Consider the following 19,893-nt stretch of genomic DNA (forward strand, 5'->3'; position numbering starts at 1 on the left):
TACCAAATCACCCAAGCTGATTTCCACGTGTCCTTCACCTGGGGAACACAGATTGCTAAATGGCGCAATGCTGCGTTTTTGCGACTGACCTCAGACTCCAACTTAGCTGCCTCACACCCTGAGACTAGACTGGGCTTGTTAGAAATGACAAAAAATGGACGAGGATAGCAGTTTCTCCTCAGAGTCATGATGAGAATACAGTGGTTGGATCCATGTAAACATCAATATAAATGTATAGACAGCCGTTTACCAAAACATCTCCTGAATCTGAATTGTGGACATGAACCACACACCAATCTCTACAGAAGATACATTAGCCTAAATATACAGATTGTTTTAGTTAAACTATTGGATGCTCAATGACAGGGATTCCATCTTCTTCTATGGCTTTATTTGCAAGTGAAAAGTGATTAAAAGAAATGAAAGAGGCCGGGATAGAATTGCCTTTGGGTATCCACCAGAAATACTCTGTCCATGTTGTGCCACTCGGACATGAGTGGAGGTGAAAGTTCCCATTAGAGTGGGTGGTGTGAGCAGGCTTGCCCCGGCAGACTGACAGAGTGGTCTGGGCACGGGTGATATCTGGTTCCTTAGCGGCAGAGCGCAGGGAGGCTGAGGGTGAGGGCAGCTAGTTGTGAAGCCATCTGCAGTGAGAGCGCAGACAGACGGAGGGCCGAATGTAACTCAGAGATGTACTGTAATATATGTACACTCTCTGTGGAGGCACAAGCAGCGCGACTGTACCTGAAGCTTTGTTGTAACTATTGTCAATTTAAGGTTGCTATTTTTGCTACAGTATTTTTGGTGTAATTAATATTGTGCTTTGGGCTTGGAGATTGGTCAAGAATTTGCAGGGCTGCCCGATCTTAATCCGAGTATTTCTTCATCTTTCTGTTTTGACTGTGTATGTGATGCAACTGTATTTTTATTTATTCATTTTAAATTTTATGGGAAAATTACAAGCACATGCTGGAATTACACTTTCTTTTATTGCAAGACAAAAACTTGGAAATCTATTGAAAAATTTAACAATTTTTGGTAATTATGAATAATGTTGAACCTGAGTGCACCCAACAAAATCCATTATATTTACATATATTAGTTGTGAAATGCTGAAAAACATCACTTTGTTGCTATATTGGCTCTACAGTTATGTATCATTTATGTAATGTTGGTCAAATGTTTGTGTGATTAAAAAAAAATAATAATTGTTATGTCCCAAATACAAACAGCAAAATTCAAACAGTACCCATCTATACCATACTGCATGTTGATTGCATTGTATAAAAGGGGGTTTGCATTTATATCCTTGTCCCCAAGGTCAAGTGTCACATCTGCTTATCTAATTGATTTACATTAAGTCTGTATGTTTACTAGTTTTGTATTCTAGGGCTGTTTTAATTTACTCGTGCTGTTATTTTTTTCATGAAAGTGAATGTAAACTGATTTTCGTTAGTTATTCATGTCTCTTGCTGTGCCTTGAAGAAAACACTCCCTTTCGTGTGACAATCCAGCATGGCCTGAAATATGCTGCATGGACTGAAAACTGAAGAGCGGGAAAACAAACCAGAGATGAAGATACAGCAACAAAAACTTCACAACCCAGAGTGCAGTGCATTTCATTTTATAAGGTGGTGGGTAATTTCCTTACAGTTCTTTTTTTTAGGAAGCAGACAAGCAGTGAGCTCATTCAGACCGAACTAAGCTATTGACAAACAGCTTTTGAACATACCACATGGTCTTCATCACCATCTTCATTTTCATTAAACAGTAGATGTTCACTTCCAATATTTTTGGAACTTAAAGGACTTCTCGTCCATTTTGGTTTAAATATTGAGCTTGATGGTTCATTCATGACCTTCATCTCCACTCAAGGTCCACTGACTAAATTTTTTCTGGAGCTTTCAAGAACAAACAATGAAGGTCAACCATACAGCCAACATGAGAAGCCCCAAGAGTGTTGAGAATAAAGGAAAGTCTGAATATTTACAGTTCTGTGACAAATTAGCCATTATGGTCTTCTGATGAACCATGCGTTACAGTCAAAAGCTCCAGAACAAGTAAGTAAGTGGACCTTGAGTGGACATGATTTTGTCAAATGCAGTTTTCAAGGTCAAGAACGAACTGTAAAGCTAAACACTAAACTAACTTTCTGTGTGTCTTTACGTCACAGCTGTCGTGTTGCTTTTTAAAGATGTTTTGTATCGTGGCCTTGTTGGTGCCTTGTTGTTGATTTGATTTCAATCAATATTTATTCAGTTCTCAGCTGCTGTATTCTTTGATCATACATATCATATAAGATGTATGGCCAAGCTCCCTGTAGAGGATACAAATATATTTCAAAGTTATTTATCCAGTGTCATTGCCTTGTTTCTGATTTGTGTTTGGGGTGATTTTAATTTAAGCATTTTTGTTGATCAGTTGACCCAAATCTCTTGTTGTTGTTTGGTATTGGGAACAATTTATTTGTAGCTGTGAAAGTTACCCAGTGAAAGAAATTCCAGGCAGTGTTACCAACATTTACAAAAGCCCATTTTGTGTTCTGTCTGAGAAATAGTTATTGTGTGTAATATTGTGTGTTGTGTCTTATTTTTCAGTTTTTAAAAAAAAATGATGGCTTATTATTTCATGAAATGAAATATATTTGTCTCATTTTACAAGAAATCTAATTCTAGTTTCTCATGCTACATAAAACAGATGAAAGCTGGCAGCAGTATGAAGTGGTCAGTGTAGAGGATCATGAAGTAAAATCTACTTGGGGAAAAAAAACATCAAAGAGCATTGCATAGTTTCTTCCTCTGAACCGCCAACATGTGTGGGTTACTCTTGCAGAAGCTTGTTTCACAGGTTATTAAACTTGCTTTCCTTTGAAAAATACATAATAAAACCCATTAGGGTATTCTTAGCTCTAATGACCATACAAGAAAGGATTGACCATTTTCTTTCTCAACCAGTTTTACTGTATGCTGTCACATCTATTCATCTACTGTTGGCTTTGCCATTAGAGGTCTATTTGTAGGTACATTTGTTTTTCAGATCTGTCCATTACTTGTAGTCTTGGTTATGAAATTTGTGTATCATAAGTACTTGATTTTATGTGACTAGCCTGCCGTAATTGTGGGTTGTTCTATCTCCAAAATGGTTGGGGTTAAGTGACAGACTGTATTTGAGATTCAGGCTTTAGTTTTCATCTGTCAAAAGTGATGTGATCTGAAATTCAAATTAATTCAGCTCAGTCTACTCTTGTGCCATGAGCTCTCCTCGTTGCTCTCCTGTGCTGTGGTCTATGGGGAAGGGTTTTTTGAGAGGCAGTGGGTCAGACCTCATGAAGTAAGTAATAGCCTACTGCAAGGGTTCATGTACACAGGCTGCTTTCTGGAAATGTGATTAATGACCAGTGTTAAAATGTATCATTTAAAGAAAACAGTTTTTGTTAATAGTTTTTGGGAAATAAGCTTATTTACGTTCATGCCAAGAGTTAGATGAGATTGGACTCATATTTTTACTGAGTAAATATTAAGCTACAACTAGAAGCTAGTTAGCTTATCTTAGCACAGTGACTGGAAATAGAAACATAATGCTATCTAGTTGTTTTTTTTAAACAATAATTTGGACGAATTTGGGTTATGGGGTTGGAAGGGGTTGTTGCACCCGAACTGAAATATGCTGCATTGACTGAAAACTAGAGAGCGGGAAAACAAACCAGGGATGAGGATATGATGACAAACACATAGAAAAACTTACAGTGCGCTCATTCAGACAACACTATGCTACAAACGAACAGCTTGACAGTCCATTTTTGACATTGGAAACATCATCACTCAAGGTCTACCTACTTAGTATTTCTAGGGTAAAGTCACTTTACGAGTGAAAGTTACTGCACCAGACCAAGAAAAAGTCCAGCACATAATCCCCTTTATTCCATTTTTGTATGGAATAAACAAAGATATTTATTGTGAATTAGTACCAGTTAAAGGTTTGGACACTCCTTGCCATTCACTTGAGAGTCCAAACTTTTGAGTGGGGCTGTAGGTGATGGTAGGCAGATGTTTTACATTTGGACATATCTAAGCTAGCTAACGTTAAGCAGCCTGGTTTCTGACAGTGGCTTCATTTTTACTGTACATACATGAGAGTGTTATGAATCATCTCATCCAACTCTCAGCAAGCAGGCATATTAGCCCAAAATACTGAATTATCCCTTTAATATCTGACAAATTGTCACTGCTGGTACCAGCTAGGGAGAGGCAGCCATTTAGCATTTAATGAATGCATGTGCATGGCAGCTTAGTGTTTGAGGGAGTGTGTCTGCATACAAACCAGCTTTGGGACAAGCCTCTGTACATACTACAGACCTCAGTGGCCCCTGAAGCCACATCAGAACGTGGATGGGGCGATTAATAACATGAGCATCTGCATTTATCCAAACCACGTTGGAAAGCAGTAGCACCATGTGATGACAGTTACTATTCCAGCAAAATGGTGCATGCGCATGGTTTTCCCGTGATTTCTCACAATGGATGGATGTCATTTTCTTGCAGTAAAAGGGTTTGAAAATGAGGGGCGTCGGTGGGGTATATACATACAATGCTTTCTCATTGCTGAGAGTTACGAGAGAGAAGAAAGAAAAGTCCATGACATTTCCCCTGTCACCCCTGGCAACTGCTAAGAGCATGCTTCTCAGTGAAAGGTGAATTCCTCTGGGTGTGCGGCCGCTGATCTCCTTTCTCCTGCCCAGATGCTTAGAATAGAAAATGTCTCTGCCTCCTGCAGAAAACATATTGTCTCTCCCTTATGGGTTAGTTTCATCATGCAAATGTAGCTTAATAAGTTGGTGTTGTTTAGGATTTACATAATATTAAGGCTTAATTAAGTATCAGTAATACAATATTTGAACTTTTCTATCACAGAGTGTATATTCTTTTAACAAAGTTGTGTAATGGTATTCACATTCTGTTGTCATTATGTCAAAGGTGAGATATTTTATGGTGAAATCCAGACTGGAGCAAAAGTTTTGGTGGGAAATTGCAATTTATCCTTGACCTTGAAAGCAGTAGTCGACTAAATAAACTGACCACCAGCATTAAGTAGCTGTTCTCAAGGTTTCTATTGTATTACATGATCTCAACCTGAAATATCATCTGCTGAAGAAGGTCATGTGATAAGATCTGAAGCTCCAGAGCAGCTATAAGTGGACGTTGGGACATTGTTTTATCGACGTGGTAGAAAATGTGTCACAAGGGAATTACCCTATTAGATCATAAAAAGTGTCACATATGGTTTGCTTTCCTCATTATATCTAAAACGTGTGAAGATAAGGCATCTAGTGCAGCACACCAGGTAATTTCAGGTCATGTAACCATGGCTACTCCAAAACTCAATAACGTTAATGTCACTTTTGGACAGCCAAAAATCTCACCATTAGAAATCAGCTGTCATTGTCAATGGATTTAATTGGCTATTTTGTTTCTGCTCACACTGATCAATCTGTCTGAAGAATTTGCAAAATGTCGTTAATTCATCAGATTTTAGCATCTGTTACATAAGTCTATAGTTTGCTTATTGTCAACAACTGACATTTTCCGCATTGCTATGAGCACATCCACTGTAGTCAATCCAGCAAACACCATCCGGCTGCTGTAAATATCCTGCTTACTAAAGCATCAGATGTGTATTAATCCACATCAGAAAATAGTCCTCAACAAACACGCTATTTATGTGTTTTAAATAATGTTTGCTAAAAACTACAGTTCCCAGTTGTTTTAGACAATTACTGAGTATTTTTTAAAATTTATTTGAAACTTGACTTGTGACTTGTTATTGAAGATTATGTATTCAGAAGGAACTCATGAGAGACTAGCACATTGTTTGTTTTCGTCTTTTCATAATAATAATTTACAATTATATAGCACCTGCTGTTTCTTTTCACTAGTTGTACTTCATGTGTGTTATAACTGTTTTGCAGCTGCTGACAGACAGCGCATTTCCAGTGTTGTGGTTTTTGCTTTGCTGTCTGAGCTGGTGGGCTTGTGTTGCAGGCTTCAGCTCCTTGAGGGCCATCAGAGTGAACCTCATTATCCTGAGCCTGCACGCCTGGTCAGTCGACTCCTCGACTGACCAGTCGAGGAGTCGACTGATTTAACATGAGTGAGTGATTGAGCAATGCCTTGATTTCCTCCTTCATCAAAAACAAACGTGTGTGCGTGCGCACACAAACACATACATACATGCACACGACTCTGGACCATCACTTAACAGTTGCCATGACAACGTTCAATATCCTTTCATTCCAAAACACATTGCAGACTTTCTAAAAATAATGTATGTTGTCCTTTCTCAGACTCCTCTCCAGACGACAGCCTTCAGAGCAAATCCTTGTGCTCTGCAAGGTATGACTGTAAAGCTGTAGGGACCAATTATAAATTAATACACGGAATCAGTAGGGACCAATTACAAATTTGCACAAGGAAAAGCTACTACCAAAATTGCAGTTCTAATTGTAGCTTTGGTGATTGGTGACCTTAGAGGGGTTGTATCAGTGTCTCCTTGAAGTCCAGTGACTAGACAACTCTGGCTCAGTACTTTTCTGTAGGCTGAACCGAGACATGGAGCATGGAGACAACATAAATACAGCAGACTCTCATTGGGACAGAGGGAGTGAGGATACTGCTGGCAGTGCAGGGAGACAGATTAAGGCCATGTCAGCCACTGCTCCAACAGCAGAACAGACAGCCAGCTCATGGATGTGACTTTTACAATGATACAACCAAATTGTATTTATGTGAAAAAAGAGCCCTGTGTATTCAGATAACTCATCATAAGTACCCTCCCTTCTGCATTTCTCTCATAACTATGGCTTGGCCTATAGGACACACGCAGGCTGATATTCAAGCTGAGACACATGAAAATATATGAAAAAGGTTTTTACCTGTTTTTTAAGGAAAATTAAAACAAACTAGTCAACGTTGTGATGACAGACTGGCTAATTTGTGCAATTCTTGGCAAATTTATGATACTCTGAAAATATTCTTGATGTGACATTGTGCAGTTGCATGAGTAAGTGGGCTGATGTGCCTGAAGTCGCCCTCGTCTCTGTAGCCAAGGGCGATGAGCCATTCGGCGCTTGGAGCTTATGTAACACAAGGGGATGGGCTGTCAGTGGGAAGGAAATCAGGCATTGTGTGATTGATTTCAAACGCTGACAATGGTGTTGTAACTATTATCAGTCTGTGACAAACAATCTGAGAGCAAGAGGAAAACACACTGACCTCGTTTAGCAGTAAAATATCCACAGAAGATCACTTTATTTAGTCTCAAGTAAGCACACAACACGTTTTTTTTTCTCAAAGTGTAGCATGGAAATCCAGTTTACAAAGAGTGCGTGCTTGCATTAACTCTAATAATGTGCGGTTAGTTGTTTTTCTGTTTGTTTTTTGTTTTGGTTGAAGGATAACTAGGTGAAGTCATGGCTGTTCAATAGCAGCTGATAATGATGAGGTAGACAGTGACACACCCAATATGTACAGGACTGGAGGTTAACAGGATAACATCCAGCCAGTTGTCAGTCATGCCTGCTAAAAAATACCTACTGTCAGCTAATTGAAAATAGAGACACGGAGAACAACAACCTGCATAGGGCCATGAACTGATACTAAGAAAAGAAACACTATAAACACACCACCTACACAGTCAGTTTAACAAACACTACATCTGTGGGCTGGAAAGAATTGACTGAACAAACCATTCAGGGATAAAATATATTCATATAAAACTCTGCTTTTATCATTGTCTGTCAAGATTGCACATTTAGAAATTACCTCATATCATATTTTTGTGATTGAATGAAACCTATTCTGTTTTAAATATTGGGTTTAAGTTAATTTACTGGAAATCCACACAAGATAATACAGCTGGTGGATACGCTGTACATCACATTTGAAGGAAAATCAATGCTCTTAAACTACACACACATTTCAGAATATAAAAATAAACTTTATAAATGTAAACTCAGAATAAAGCGATAACCACATATCAGCAGCTTGGATTTACAGTTGTATGGTGTTATTATCTAATACTTGGCGCACTGTTGCTAAGTTACTTGGCATTATGACCATGAATGTAAATAACAGCTGAGGATGATAAATACAGTGTTATGGCAGCAATTATAATACACACATACTGGGCAGTGTTAGCAGACAGTATTAAAACGCATCAATAAATTAAAAGGAAAATTAAGTGTTCCCTTGTGTCATAGTCAAAAAAATAAATATTCACTTCCAGTTTTCATATAGAAGCTCTGTGGCCACCTCTAAAGCCGAGGTAATACTACATTTGTAGCCACAACAACACAGTTTATAAGCATTACTGAGATAAGAGACTAAAGTACAACATAACTACTTTACACCAATAATGACTGGAAACTAATAGCCACGGAACAAAGATATTGTAATTCCTTAAAGACCCCATTTACTCCCAAACTCTAAAGGTCACATAACAGTCTATTGGTTAGAGTTTAACAGTCAGATGAAGCCTATTGAAATACTCACAACCTCTACTGAGGAGAGCATCACACACCATGTAAAGTAAGGTGCACAAGGACGCTGTAACAGTCATAGATCACTGAAGAAAGCTATCAGAGAGTATAACAGTTCTTGTCAGTATCTATTGAAGATTATTAAAAATCAAGAAGAGGTGTACTGATGTGTAATTACCATTTTAAAAAACACATGATTATGACTAATGTGATAAATAAATCTTCTTCTGTAAAGTCACATTGCTTTGTCTCAAAACGTTGAACGTGTTTTGTAAAGTGTCACTGTGTTCCAGTTTGATTAAGAGCTGCCAGTGCTGGCCACAGTAACCATCACAGTTTGAGTAGTGCGTGATGCCTAAATACAAGATCTAGTGTTTCACAATTGTGCAACTCTTTTAAGATACATCACAAAGACCACTACAGTCACTGTTATCATTTGAGTAGATATATCAAAGCCATTATATACAGAGACTCAACAGTTATTCCTTGATGCCTTTTCTCAGGTCCAGACCTAGAGGAAGCAAAGCAGGCTGGCTCAGACCCTCACAGCTGTACAGCAGCATTGCCTGTTAGCTAACAGCGAAGAAAATAAACTCTGTGATTGGTCGATCCGACTGTAAAGTGTAACCACACCATACATTTGCTACACTACATGACCCCACTCACAGAGCAAATGTACAGCAGCCAAAGCCACAACGCTGCAAGTTACACAACCTTATTCCATGGCAACCACGTTGAGTGATTTGACAGCAACTGCTCTGCAGCTCCCGCTGTGCGCCTCAGTCAGCCTTGTCCTCGCCGTTCTTGGCCCACCCTCGGCTCATGGCTGCCACCACAATGCTGTACATGTTGAGCCAGGCTTGACGCAGAGGCGCCGTGTAGGCCTGGCCCAGACTGCACTGCAGCATGTAGAGAAGGGACTCACCCACCACCTTGAAGGAGCCCAAAACAAACAAGTACACAAACACACAGAGAAAGCACGCACATATGGTCACAAAACCAACAGATTTTTTTCCCAAGTCATTCATTTTAGAAATTGCTTTTTGAGAATTTTCTCAAAAGTTGTAGTATTGGATGTAATTCCTACAGCAAATGATTGTGTGTTGACTCCCACTGCCTGATGCTTCCTCCCAAGGTTGAGCAGAAAATCCTCTAAGGAGTGAAGGTCGTCCAGGTGGCTGACTGCTGCATCGATTACAAGCATCACCTACAATCACGTCCACAGACAATTAAAAAAAAAAAAAAACAGGTGCAGAGACACACATATACACAAGCAAAGAGTTCAGAACTATGCATGAGAAGGGTTTCAAATGTCTGTATACTTGTAGTGGTCACTGTGGTGAATTAAACTCACCTTAGTGACATGTTCCAGGAACTCGGGGCTGGAGAGGCAGTCTTGTGTGGAGCCACAGTTTGTACTGTAGTGGAAAAGACTGAGGAGCGCAGGGTCCAGCTCAAACAGTCTACCATAGACACATACCACACTTTTCTATAGGCATATACAGACGGCATGGGTTGCCAAACATCCACACAGACACAAAATCAATCTATAAATCATATATCTACAAATCTCTGCTGCTAGTGTCTGATTTAGCAGCAGCTGTCTCAAAGTAAATTGTGGATTATTGCAGCCGGTCGCCAAGCAACAAGTCAAGCCTCCGGTCCCTACATGGTGAAAGAGTGTGCAGCAAAGGATCTAGCTTGATTCTCTCTCCACACCTGTGTTACTTATTATAACATCACAAATATAAGATAAGTTACAACATAATAAAATAGCAAGATCCTATTACTTCTGCTCTAAGTGTTGTTAGGATGTATGTAAATGAAGGAATAACTGCACAGAGTGACAATCTTAAATGTTTTCTTCTTATATATTGTTATATGTGTCTTATGCAATCTGAAGCATGCTATTTGAGTAGGACATTACCTGGAAAACATGATCACACCGTGAGGAACTTTGTTCTTGCCCAGGCTCTCCCAGCTGCCTCGTATCAGCTCCTTGTCTTTCCCTGACAGCTTCTCCATCCTCCTGTGGGCTGCAAACGTGAGACAAGTTCTTCTGGAGGGGGGAAATGCACAACTCCTCTACAGGATAAGAAGTCTCAGTTTCCGGAAAGCCATAATATTCAAGTGAATCCACAGATGAAACTTCTTCCAACCCACCTGGAAAACAAAGTGGAGCATCAAGTAAGTGTAACACAGCTGATTTGCAAGTAATGCTTCAGATGTAAGGGGGGGATATGATTTCCTGACTACAGACGCACAAACATACTGTACCTTCTTGAGGTCAGTCTTCTCTCAGAACTTCTTCTGGTGCAGCTCAGGGGTGTGTGTGTGTGTGTGTGTGTGTGTGTGTGTGTGTGTGTGTGTGTGTGTGTGTGTGTGTGTGTGTGTGTGTGTGTGTGTGTGTGTGTGTGTGTGTGTGTGTGTGTTTGTGAGCGTGCAGGCAGCAGCCTTGCCTGAAACTCTGGTGCACTTGCTCTCTCTTTCCACTGCCCACGGTGCAGTCTGAGAGACAAGTTCTGCCACACTCTTATCTGTCACACTGGCTGCTATCTCTCTCCCCTTCCCGTTTGCCTCTTGATATGCTCTCTCTCCAGCACTGGGGATATTATTCATGACACTGAAGGAGAAAAAGAGGGATCTCTCTCCTCTGCTCCAGTCAGGCTGCAGTGAGCCACAGCTCCTCCTGCAGGTGAACCAAGGACTAAAACATACGAGGACAAACACAACATACAACATACACTGCACTTAACAAAAATCTTGGCCTTCATACTTTTACCTCATAATCAAGTGAATACAAATAAACAAAGAATCAAGATGAACAACAAAATAACCAGAAAACACAACATCCGTCTTTTGCAGTTGTTAATGTTTTAAGGCAGGTGACCCATTTGAGGCCTATAACATCTATTCTAGGGTGTGTCCTGGGTTGCCTATATTTGCAACCCATGCATTTAAATGTGTGGGAATTTTAATATTGTACAGTGGCTGGAAAAATAAGAGACCTGAACGCGCCACCTTAGTGAAATTATATTGTTCATCTGCTAGAAGGGGCCACTCCTCAAACAGCGTGATCATAACATTCAGCGGCCAAGCGCACAGCCTCTCATTAATCTAAATGAGATGTGTTTGCACCCTCTCTCAGCCTCCACATTCAAGCACTACAGTTTGTTTAAAAAGATGTCACAGGCGCCGGCTCATTTGCGCATTTCATGGAAGCAGGGTCCCCTCTTGGATATTATCTAACAGGTTGGGAGAGATTGGTTTTGTTTTTAGCCAAGCACCGGGGAATTCAGAGGTGCACAGCGTTTTCCTGAGGGACTACAAGGCAGAGTGGGGAGAGATACAAGGTTCCCATGACAACCTGACAGGATGGAGCCCTTGAAGCTTTGTCATGTGATGTCTGAGATCTAAAGGAAGGGATTATTTATTACATCTATAAGTGCTATGTGACAACATTTTTGGCTTTTTCTGTTTTTAATGAATTTTTTATGACAAAATTAATCATGTGCTTATTTTAACACTCACTTTTTTGTTAATTGTGACATAATGGGCTTTTATCTGCAGAGTACACTTATAACACTAAATGAAATAGCACTGCCTTAAGACAAATGTTTTTTTTAATGATGTCTGGATCTGATGCAAAAACTGACTTCAGTAGTTTCAGGAAATGACACACTAGCCTACAAAAAGTAACCATGTGGTATGTACTGATTGGTCTTCATGATGACCCTTTGATTATGATTGTATACATATACAGACATTCCTATGTGGTTTACAGGAAAAAACAATCTCTGAAATTCCTGGCAGTCAGCTCTCTAAGCACAAGCGCACAGTGAAGTCCAGTGTACAAGTGTATTTGATGTGGGTCTATGGGCTTTGAGCTGACCACTGGACTGGTCTGTGTGAATGCAGAATGCACAGTGAGGACTGTTTATTTAGCTGGCAATGTGGCTGTAGAAATAACTGGAACTTTAACCCAACCGACTCTGAAAAGCTCATGTCAGACACTCGCTGTCCTCACGGGACCTGTCCGATTAAAAATATACATTTTTCTGAGAATGGAACTAAATAAAGTATACATAAGAGCAGTGGCAGATAGTATGTCTCACTACGCAAGCATAATTATTTTTATGTCTATCAGAAGCTTCTGGATACATTATGGGTAAAATACAGCACAGTGGGCTCAACTTGTGTTCTCATTTTGTTTCTGAACTGTTTATTCTGGTTCAAGTCTTCATCATCCTCCAAATTACAGTGTTCATATTCCTTAGCAAAACTGTTATAAAACCGAAAGTTGCATATTTATTTTCAGTTTAATCAGCTTCAAATATACACTAGTGTTAAACTCAAAGAATATAAAATTAACATATACAGTTCTATAAACCTTTATATATTTTCTTCCATTTGCAATCCTTAACATTTGTTATTGTGAAGTCCAGATGTTTTGTAATTACTTAATTTATAGTTGCACATCTTAAACAAGCTCCGCTTTTTGCAGATAGTTAGCCGTGACATGAATCATTTTTGAGGACAGTGTTGTTTTCTAGCGGAGAGGCCACAAAAAACTCAGTGCCGCCTGAACCTTTTTGATCATGGCATTTCTTCCCCTTTGGACTTCACGCTCTTCTCTTCCACATCTTCAATTTTCTCCCCGTCGTCTACATTTTCTTCCCTAAATCAGACATGTTGGGTTAGAAAATGGCTATATTGTAATTACATCAAACTTTTACTTGGCTGCAGTATTTGTCTTTTCTTCAGTAAAGACTGCAGGGTAAACAGAAAATTATGTAATGTAATACGACCAAACCACATGAAGTCCTTGGCTCCACAGCACCAGTGCTATTCATAATTTTACCGGACACAGTGTATGAAGAAAACTTGCTATAAATTCTCACTCTGCATAGCCGCTATGGATGTCATTTTCTCTGCTGTGGTCATTCACATATGTATCATCTTCAGATCTGGATGAGGTTGAGGCTCCTTCATCTGCTTCTCCATTTTCTTCAACGAATTTCTCTTGTATCCCGGCTTTCTTTAGCTTGTTCCTGTACGTCTTCTCTGCATTAGCCTTTGCATTTCTCTGGCAATACAAAATCAAAGTTATGCCACTGGAGAGGCATGAAGTGACATAATGTTTAATCTTACTATGTCACGTACCTGTTTCACCTGTTCGAACAAATAGGGGCGTTCACTGACTCGTGCCTTCATGTCCCATAACTCTTTCATGTACTCTTTCATCCTTTTTTGGTCAGACTCCCTGCATGTAAGAGAAGATTATAGTTTAAGTTACTGCGGCAGGCGTGTGTGGTTGTTGTAATGTGAGCTGCAAAGGTTGCTAAATTGGAGAATGAACGCCCTCACTTGACCAGCACTCACCGATGGTGTAGCAGTTTTTCATTATAAACTTCTTTCAAGCTGTTGTGTGGGTCCAGCAGTTTTGCATGGAGGGCAACTGTCTTCCTCATGGCTTCAGACCTCTGTTGGTACTTTCTCAACCAGTCTGAGCTCTCTTGATTCTTAGTGTCCCTCATCTCCATTGACTTTCTATAGGGAGAAAGACATTCTGTATGTCAGCAGATCTAAATATTTAGTCTGTCGAAAGTACATAGGAAAAATCGACAAACTAGTTTAAAAGTAATGCCAGTAAGATCCGACTCACCTGATGGCCATGCAGCGCTTTCTTGCAGCGTCTGTGATGTATGTCGGGAGTGTGTCGGTGGAAAGTGATGTTAAAGCCCCAAATGACTTGCTTCTCCTAAGATTACTTATATTTGGCACCTGTACATGAGAAAAAAAAGTCTAAGTGCAACTAGTTACCATTTTTGTGATCTGAAATAAAAACAAAATATGCTGTTTGTCCGCATTTTGTATTAATTAACTAAGAAATAAAACCCAACATGGTGCAAACAAAGAAGAACCAAAGCAGCCAAAACAAAAATATATACGTGACTCAGATTGGTAGAACTTGTTCATCAATTTGTGGGTTAGGGTTAGTCTCAAGTTTCTGTCTCAATCATTTGTTTGAAATGTACTGTAGGAGAAGTAGTGAAGAACCACACTGTATGTAAACTGATGTATTGTACAAAGGGTTCATGGTAATCTCTAACCAATATGCTGAGTAATAATGGAGTTCTTTTGTTCTTTTTAAAATAAATATTTTCAGTCTTTGTACGTAGCAAAAATTGTGTTGAGAGCAATCAATCCATGAAACCCTTTGTCAACATTCACAGGAATAAGACAAAAAGACAAAGACGAATTGGTGAGATACTGACTTCTTTAGAAATAGTTAGTCATAACATAAAGGTTACTCAGAATAATAGTCGGCAAGTTTTATTTATTATATTTATTTATTTCTCAGAGAAACCACACAGTATACATCTAACTTTCCCTACTTTTACATTGATTAATTGTAAAACAGTTCAGTACTGTGTAATTATGAAATATGTTCACTTTTTTTTAGGGCTGTGATCTCAGGAACAAGGCTAAATATAGTTATATATACTGTAGAAGTGGTCAAATCAGGAGAATCTGCCCCAGATTCGTAAAACAGAAATCTGGTAATTGTACAGTTTTTGGGCAGAGCCAGAGGATATATAAAGAAAAGACAGGAAGGAACTTTCACTGATCACAAAGTTCATTTTACCACATCTTAATTTGAATTAGTGTAAATTACTGTTATTCTTACTTAATTATTGTTATAATTATTTTGTACTCTTTGATGCCCTCATGTGAATCATCCATCCAGACAAATTTCGACGAACACATACTGTATGGCGACAATCTTACAAAATATGTGAATAATCTCATAAAAACAATATTACAGTTTGAGCTCCGTGGGGGACAAAATTTAAACAAGCGTTACATGGTCGTAAATCACAGGCGGTTTAGAAATGTGGTTTAAGTCAAACTGTTATGAGGAGGAGAAAGTTTGAAATCCACCCATTCAAGTGTGGGAAATACCCTGTCTTGAAGAGGGCCTACTTTAGATGTTTTAAATAGCATTACGATGAAGGGGAGTGGTCTAAACTAAAAAAACGCATAAGGCTTCCAAAAAAACTTAATCAGCGTAATAAATCTGTCAATATAAAACTAATCCCTCCCAAAGAAACAGAAAAGAAACTCCGACCTGCTTAAATTCCTTTGTCACATCTGTCACAAATAAACACTTTTTCAATCAAGCAGTGATGATGTGATGAAGTGAAGTGATGAAGACTATAACATGAATCCATCCATCCTTTGGACTTATTGATGTTAATACTCTAAATTCCTTGCCCACCTTATTATATTATACTACTTCTGACAAATCTGTTGACTATGATTTTAAATAAATGAAATAAATTGTATAAAATAACTGAATCATTAAATTGAAGATAATAAATGTAAACTGAGATAAGCAACCATCCTCAGTATTAACTAAAACAATTCTTATGAAATTCATTATAAGAGCAACATAAAATAATTAACTCTAACAATACATTTAAATAACCGTTACAAAGAAAACAGCAAGAGATCTCAGGAGAAGAAAACATTTACCTTTGAGCTTTCGAGGCTCAGCCTACTTTGCCTTGTAGGAAGTGCCGATGTTCTCAGGTGGAAGGGCTGACACTTGGTCATGTCTTTAATCTGTGTTTTTCTCAGCACCTCTGTCTGCAAGGCTTTGTGCAGCCGGCTGAAGTCAGGGACCTGATGGATGATTTTGGGCTGGAAGCTTGGCTTCTCGTCCAAGAATCCCAGCTTTTCCTTTTTGGAGCGCTCAGCGGTGCGAAGTCTCGGCCTCCCGGTGGCAGTGGGATTCTCGTGTAGTGTGGTCTGACTCTGAACGTGGACTTTGCTGCTAAGTTCCTGGTCTGCATAAACATTACAGTCCGGTAAGATAAAAACTGAAGTCATGTCACAGAGTAGCAGTGGTGGAAAGTACCAAAGCATTTCCCAAATATTTGGCTTGTGGGCTCTTATAAAATGTATCTGAGGCCCTTCATCAAGTTTCATGTCTATGAGGGACTTCTCCTCAAAATTATTCACAGTTTCATTTAAATGGCACTTAAAAATAATTTTATTAATACAAATATATTGTGTCTTTCAATACAAACCTCTCATTTCAATACACTTTGGGCATGTAAGTGGTACTATGTAGTTTTGTGAATCATTACGTCCTGTATATTTATTGACAATACCTGAGGTTCCCAACCTGGGGTCAGAACCCCTAAAGTCACAAGATGATTAACAAGTAAAAAATAAGAAAATATATATTTCTACTAGAGCTGCAACTAATTAAAATGTATTTTCATTATCGATTAATGTGTCAATTATTTTCTCAATTAATCGATGAGGTGTTTTGTCCACAAAATGTCAAAAAAAATGGTTAATCACTGTTTCCCAAAGCCCAAGATGACATCCTCAAATGTTTTGTTTTCTGCCAAATAAAACATTTAACAACCCAGAGAGATTCAATTTACAGTCATAGAGGACTTAAGAAACAAGAAAAATATTCACATTTGAGAAGCTGGAATCAGACAAGTTGGACACTTTCTTCTTAAACAACGATAACTGGCGACTAATTTAACATTTGACAGCTAATCAATGCATTGACTTATTGTTGCAACTCTAATTTCTAATGTACATATTATGTGCAGTTTTTTTTAATCATTATCTTGTGAAGTACAGGAAAGATGTACCTATTTAGGCCTCAAAAACTATAAGAATGGATGATCTAAGAATGAGAGGGTCACAGGCCAAAAACAAAAATACTCTTTCATGCTGTCAGTATGTTCTGTCTGTAAAATGACACAAACGTCTTAATCTTAAAAGAAACCTCTCTAAAGGTTCATACTGATTCCAGCCAATATACCACAAACACCACTCATCATCCATTCAGGGAGCAAAAGAGTCGCACATTCAACCCACCTGTGTGTTTCACTCCTTTGTGAGGAGATTTCCCAGCAGAGGCAGTCTTGTGTTTTTGATCTTGTGACTGTGAGATTTCGTTAACCATCGCTATCAGCTTTTCCCTCTTCTCCTTCTCTCTCTCCTGGAAGCTGAAAGGTTTCTGTACAGAGAGCAGGAAGTGTTTCCTCTGCTCATGGCCTTGCTTCCTCTCTTTTTCTCTCAGCTCCACCATCTCCTGATAGAGGGACAGACTGACATGGTCGGGGACGGGAAGAGCACAGAACTTCTTCTGGCACTCTGCCTCAGCTTCAGCCTCTTTCCTCTGCTGTGATGATTTAAATAAAGCTGCACGTTCACACTGTGGAGCTCTGGTTGGCCTGGAGGTCCCATCAGAACATTGCCTCCAGTTTGATGAAGATATCCAGGCGGGAGCAGATGAGTTGGGCCTCTCTAACTGTCTGGGATGATTTGAGACTTTGTCAGATGGCAGGGCAGGTGTATAGGTGGATCTCCTCAGTCCTAATAGTATAATAATAGATAATAGTAGTAGTATAATAGTAGAAGTCTTTTAAAAAACAGATTTATAATCATTATAACTAAACATGAAACAGAAAATTGAGGAAACCTACTTGGTCTGATGGATGGGTTCATTGTTATCACTCGACACATCTTTTGAAAGGAGAGTATTGTGATGAATCCTCCTCTCCAGTTCCTCTCTCTGTCTCTTCTCTGTCTCCTGCAGTTGCTGTTTGAGGGCCTCACGCAAGGAACTGAGCTGCTGCTGGAGCATCAGCTCTGATCTGAGCCCGTCCTCCAGAAAGGTCTCTAGCGTCGACATATTCCTCTGATCTGTGATATTAACTGAAACATTCAGAGAGAATAAAGTAAAAGTTTCAATGTTTGTTCTTGAAAAACAAAATTTCTTCTATGTTGTTTTAATGCTAGACACTTAATCAATTAGTTGTTTTATAGAAAACGAATCAGTTTAAGTCATAAAGCAAGAAAGCCAAACTTTCTGTTTCTTTTTTCTAAAATATGAGAATATTTTTCTCTATCACAGGTTTAAGACTGCTGGTGGAATAAATCACATATCTTTGGGCTCTGGGAAACTCTTAAAGTTTTTTGACTTTTTTAAAAATAATCATTAGCAATGACTTGAAAATAATTAACTGATAATAGTTTTTTTGAATTTGAATGTGTATTTATGGTGATAAAAGGCCAGTTTTGCAGATGACAGAGGACAAACAGCCAAACTATTGTTTCAATTTTAAAAACAGCAAATGCCTGCAACAAAAGTCTTTCTGCAAATTCAAAAAAACGTTTCATAAAAATCTATAAAATTGGTTTCTAAAAATTAAACACTGTAACAAAAAATTATAGTAGTGCATCAAATCAGTTCAGGTGAAAATGAACAAAATGTCTTTTCAGTACTCTCTACGTTAGCTACTTTTTTCCATTTACATGACGCCATATTCTACCTATTGTAACATTCTCCTTGGTCAGACACCTTAAATACTGTATAGTTGTTGGTCTGGGTTTGTATATATTTATGTATTTTGACTCAGTGTAAGATTGTTCTTGCGCATACAACAGGAGACTGATTTAAAATCTGCCTTCATCCAGGGGCGTAGGTTTGGTTTTAACTTTGGGAAAGACATTTTTTGTTGGGCCGCCAAAATAATTACTTAGGTAAACTTGCTCTCTTTTCTCGTCACACACACACACATAAGAGCTTGACTCTTTTTTCTCAGATTGTTGCATTTTATTTTATTGACATAACTATAAAAATAACTATAAAACTGAGACCTAATATTTAAAAATAAAAAATCTTGGACTGTCACAATAACTATTACAGTAAAATAAATCAATTTTAAAAAACCTGTAAGTAATGTGCTGCTCTGTAACTCGCTCCTGTAAAGTTTTGTCAGACCTCACCTGAGAGTTTGTCCTCCTTTAAGTTTGTGGATTTGGGCGACACAGCTCATAGTTTCATGACTGAAATCGAGGTTGACAGTAACAAACAAATCATTTGGACAAAGTGTTAGCTTTTATAATGCTCGTGTCTCAATGACATATAACTCTGCTCTTATACACTAATGAAAAGGGGCATTAAATAATACATATTTCCCCTTCTGATTTCAAAGGTGAATGTTTTGACTGACAGAACATTATTTGTCCAGTGAAGTCATTTTCAATTCAGTGACGCTGGGAGTGTTTAAACTATAAATACGGACGGCTTCAGTCTCCACCTCACAAGCTCCCCCTCTGCTGCTTCAAGTTGAGTGTTGCCAGATCATCAGGTCGAGTATCCTCCATATCCTGCTCTTTTATTATTGGTCATATAGCGCACAACACAAAAACCTGGCAACTCTTGTGAAGGGACAATCCAAAGGTAGACACATGTAACTACCGTATACACAAATATTGCACTCGGGTGAAACAGTCAGGGAACTATGTGTTTTCTTAGC

General features: G+C 38.7%; 2 protein-coding genes across 2 annotated transcripts; both read right to left on the reverse strand.

The window, feature by feature from the left end:
• Nucleotides 1-9,312: 9,312 nt before the first annotated feature.
• ngb (neuroglobin) lies at nucleotides 9,313-10,558 on the reverse strand. Its single transcript, XM_062440705.1, has 4 exons — nucleotides 10,461-10,558; nucleotides 9,888-9,996; nucleotides 9,621-9,740; nucleotides 9,313-9,465 (listed from the first exon to the last, which is right to left on the reverse strand). The coding sequence occupies exons 1-4, from the start codon at nucleotides 10,556-10,558 to the stop codon at nucleotides 9,313-9,315; spliced, it is 480 nt and encodes a 159-aa protein (XP_062296689.1).
• Nucleotides 10,559-13,129: 2,571 nt separating this feature from the next.
• On the reverse strand, nucleotides 13,130-18,896 carry fam161b (FAM161 centrosomal protein B). The gene is made up of 9 exons (XM_062439770.1): nucleotides 18,887-18,896; nucleotides 18,055-18,286; nucleotides 17,444-17,802; nucleotides 16,073-16,386; nucleotides 14,199-14,317; nucleotides 13,916-14,083; nucleotides 13,697-13,796; nucleotides 13,435-13,619; nucleotides 13,130-13,211 (listed from the first exon to the last, which is right to left on the reverse strand). Exons 1-9 carry the CDS (start codon nucleotides 18,894-18,896, stop codon nucleotides 13,130-13,132), a joined length of 1,569 nt encoding a protein of 522 aa, XP_062295754.1.
• Nucleotides 18,897-19,893: the final 997 nt, after the last annotated feature.

The sequence above is a fragment of the Scomber scombrus genome, chromosome 19, assembly GCF_963691925.1.
Source record: "Scomber scombrus chromosome 19, fScoSco1.1, whole genome shotgun sequence".
NCBI lineage: Eukaryota > Metazoa > Chordata > Actinopteri > Scombriformes > Scombridae > Scomber > Scomber scombrus.

What these genes read in the sequence shown, in the direction of transcription:
- ngb (XM_062440705.1), bottom strand. Translation starts at nt 10,558, where the DNA reads ATGGAGAAGCTGTCAGGGAAAGACAAGGAGCTGATACGAGGCAGCTGG. An exon ending in TCCTGGAACATGTCACTAAG is followed by an intron (nt 9,741 to 9,887) that starts GTGAGTTTAATT and finishes ACGTGATTGTAG; the next exon opens with GTGATGCTTGTAATCGATGC. An exon ending in TCAACACACAATCATTTGCT is followed by an intron (nt 9,466 to 9,620) that starts GTAGGAATTACA and finishes GGCTCCTTCAAG; the next exon opens with GTGGTGGGTGAGTCCCTTCT.
- fam161b (XM_062439770.1), bottom strand. An exon ending in AAGCGCTGCATGGCCATCAG is followed by an intron (nt 14,084 to 14,198) that starts GTGAGTCGGATC and finishes TTCTCCCTATAG; the next exon opens with AAAGTCAATGGAGATGAGGG. An exon ending in GAAAAACTGCTACACCATCG is followed by an intron (nt 13,797 to 13,915) that starts GTGAGTGCTGGT and finishes TCTTACATGCAG; the next exon opens with GGAGTCTGACCAAAAAAGGA.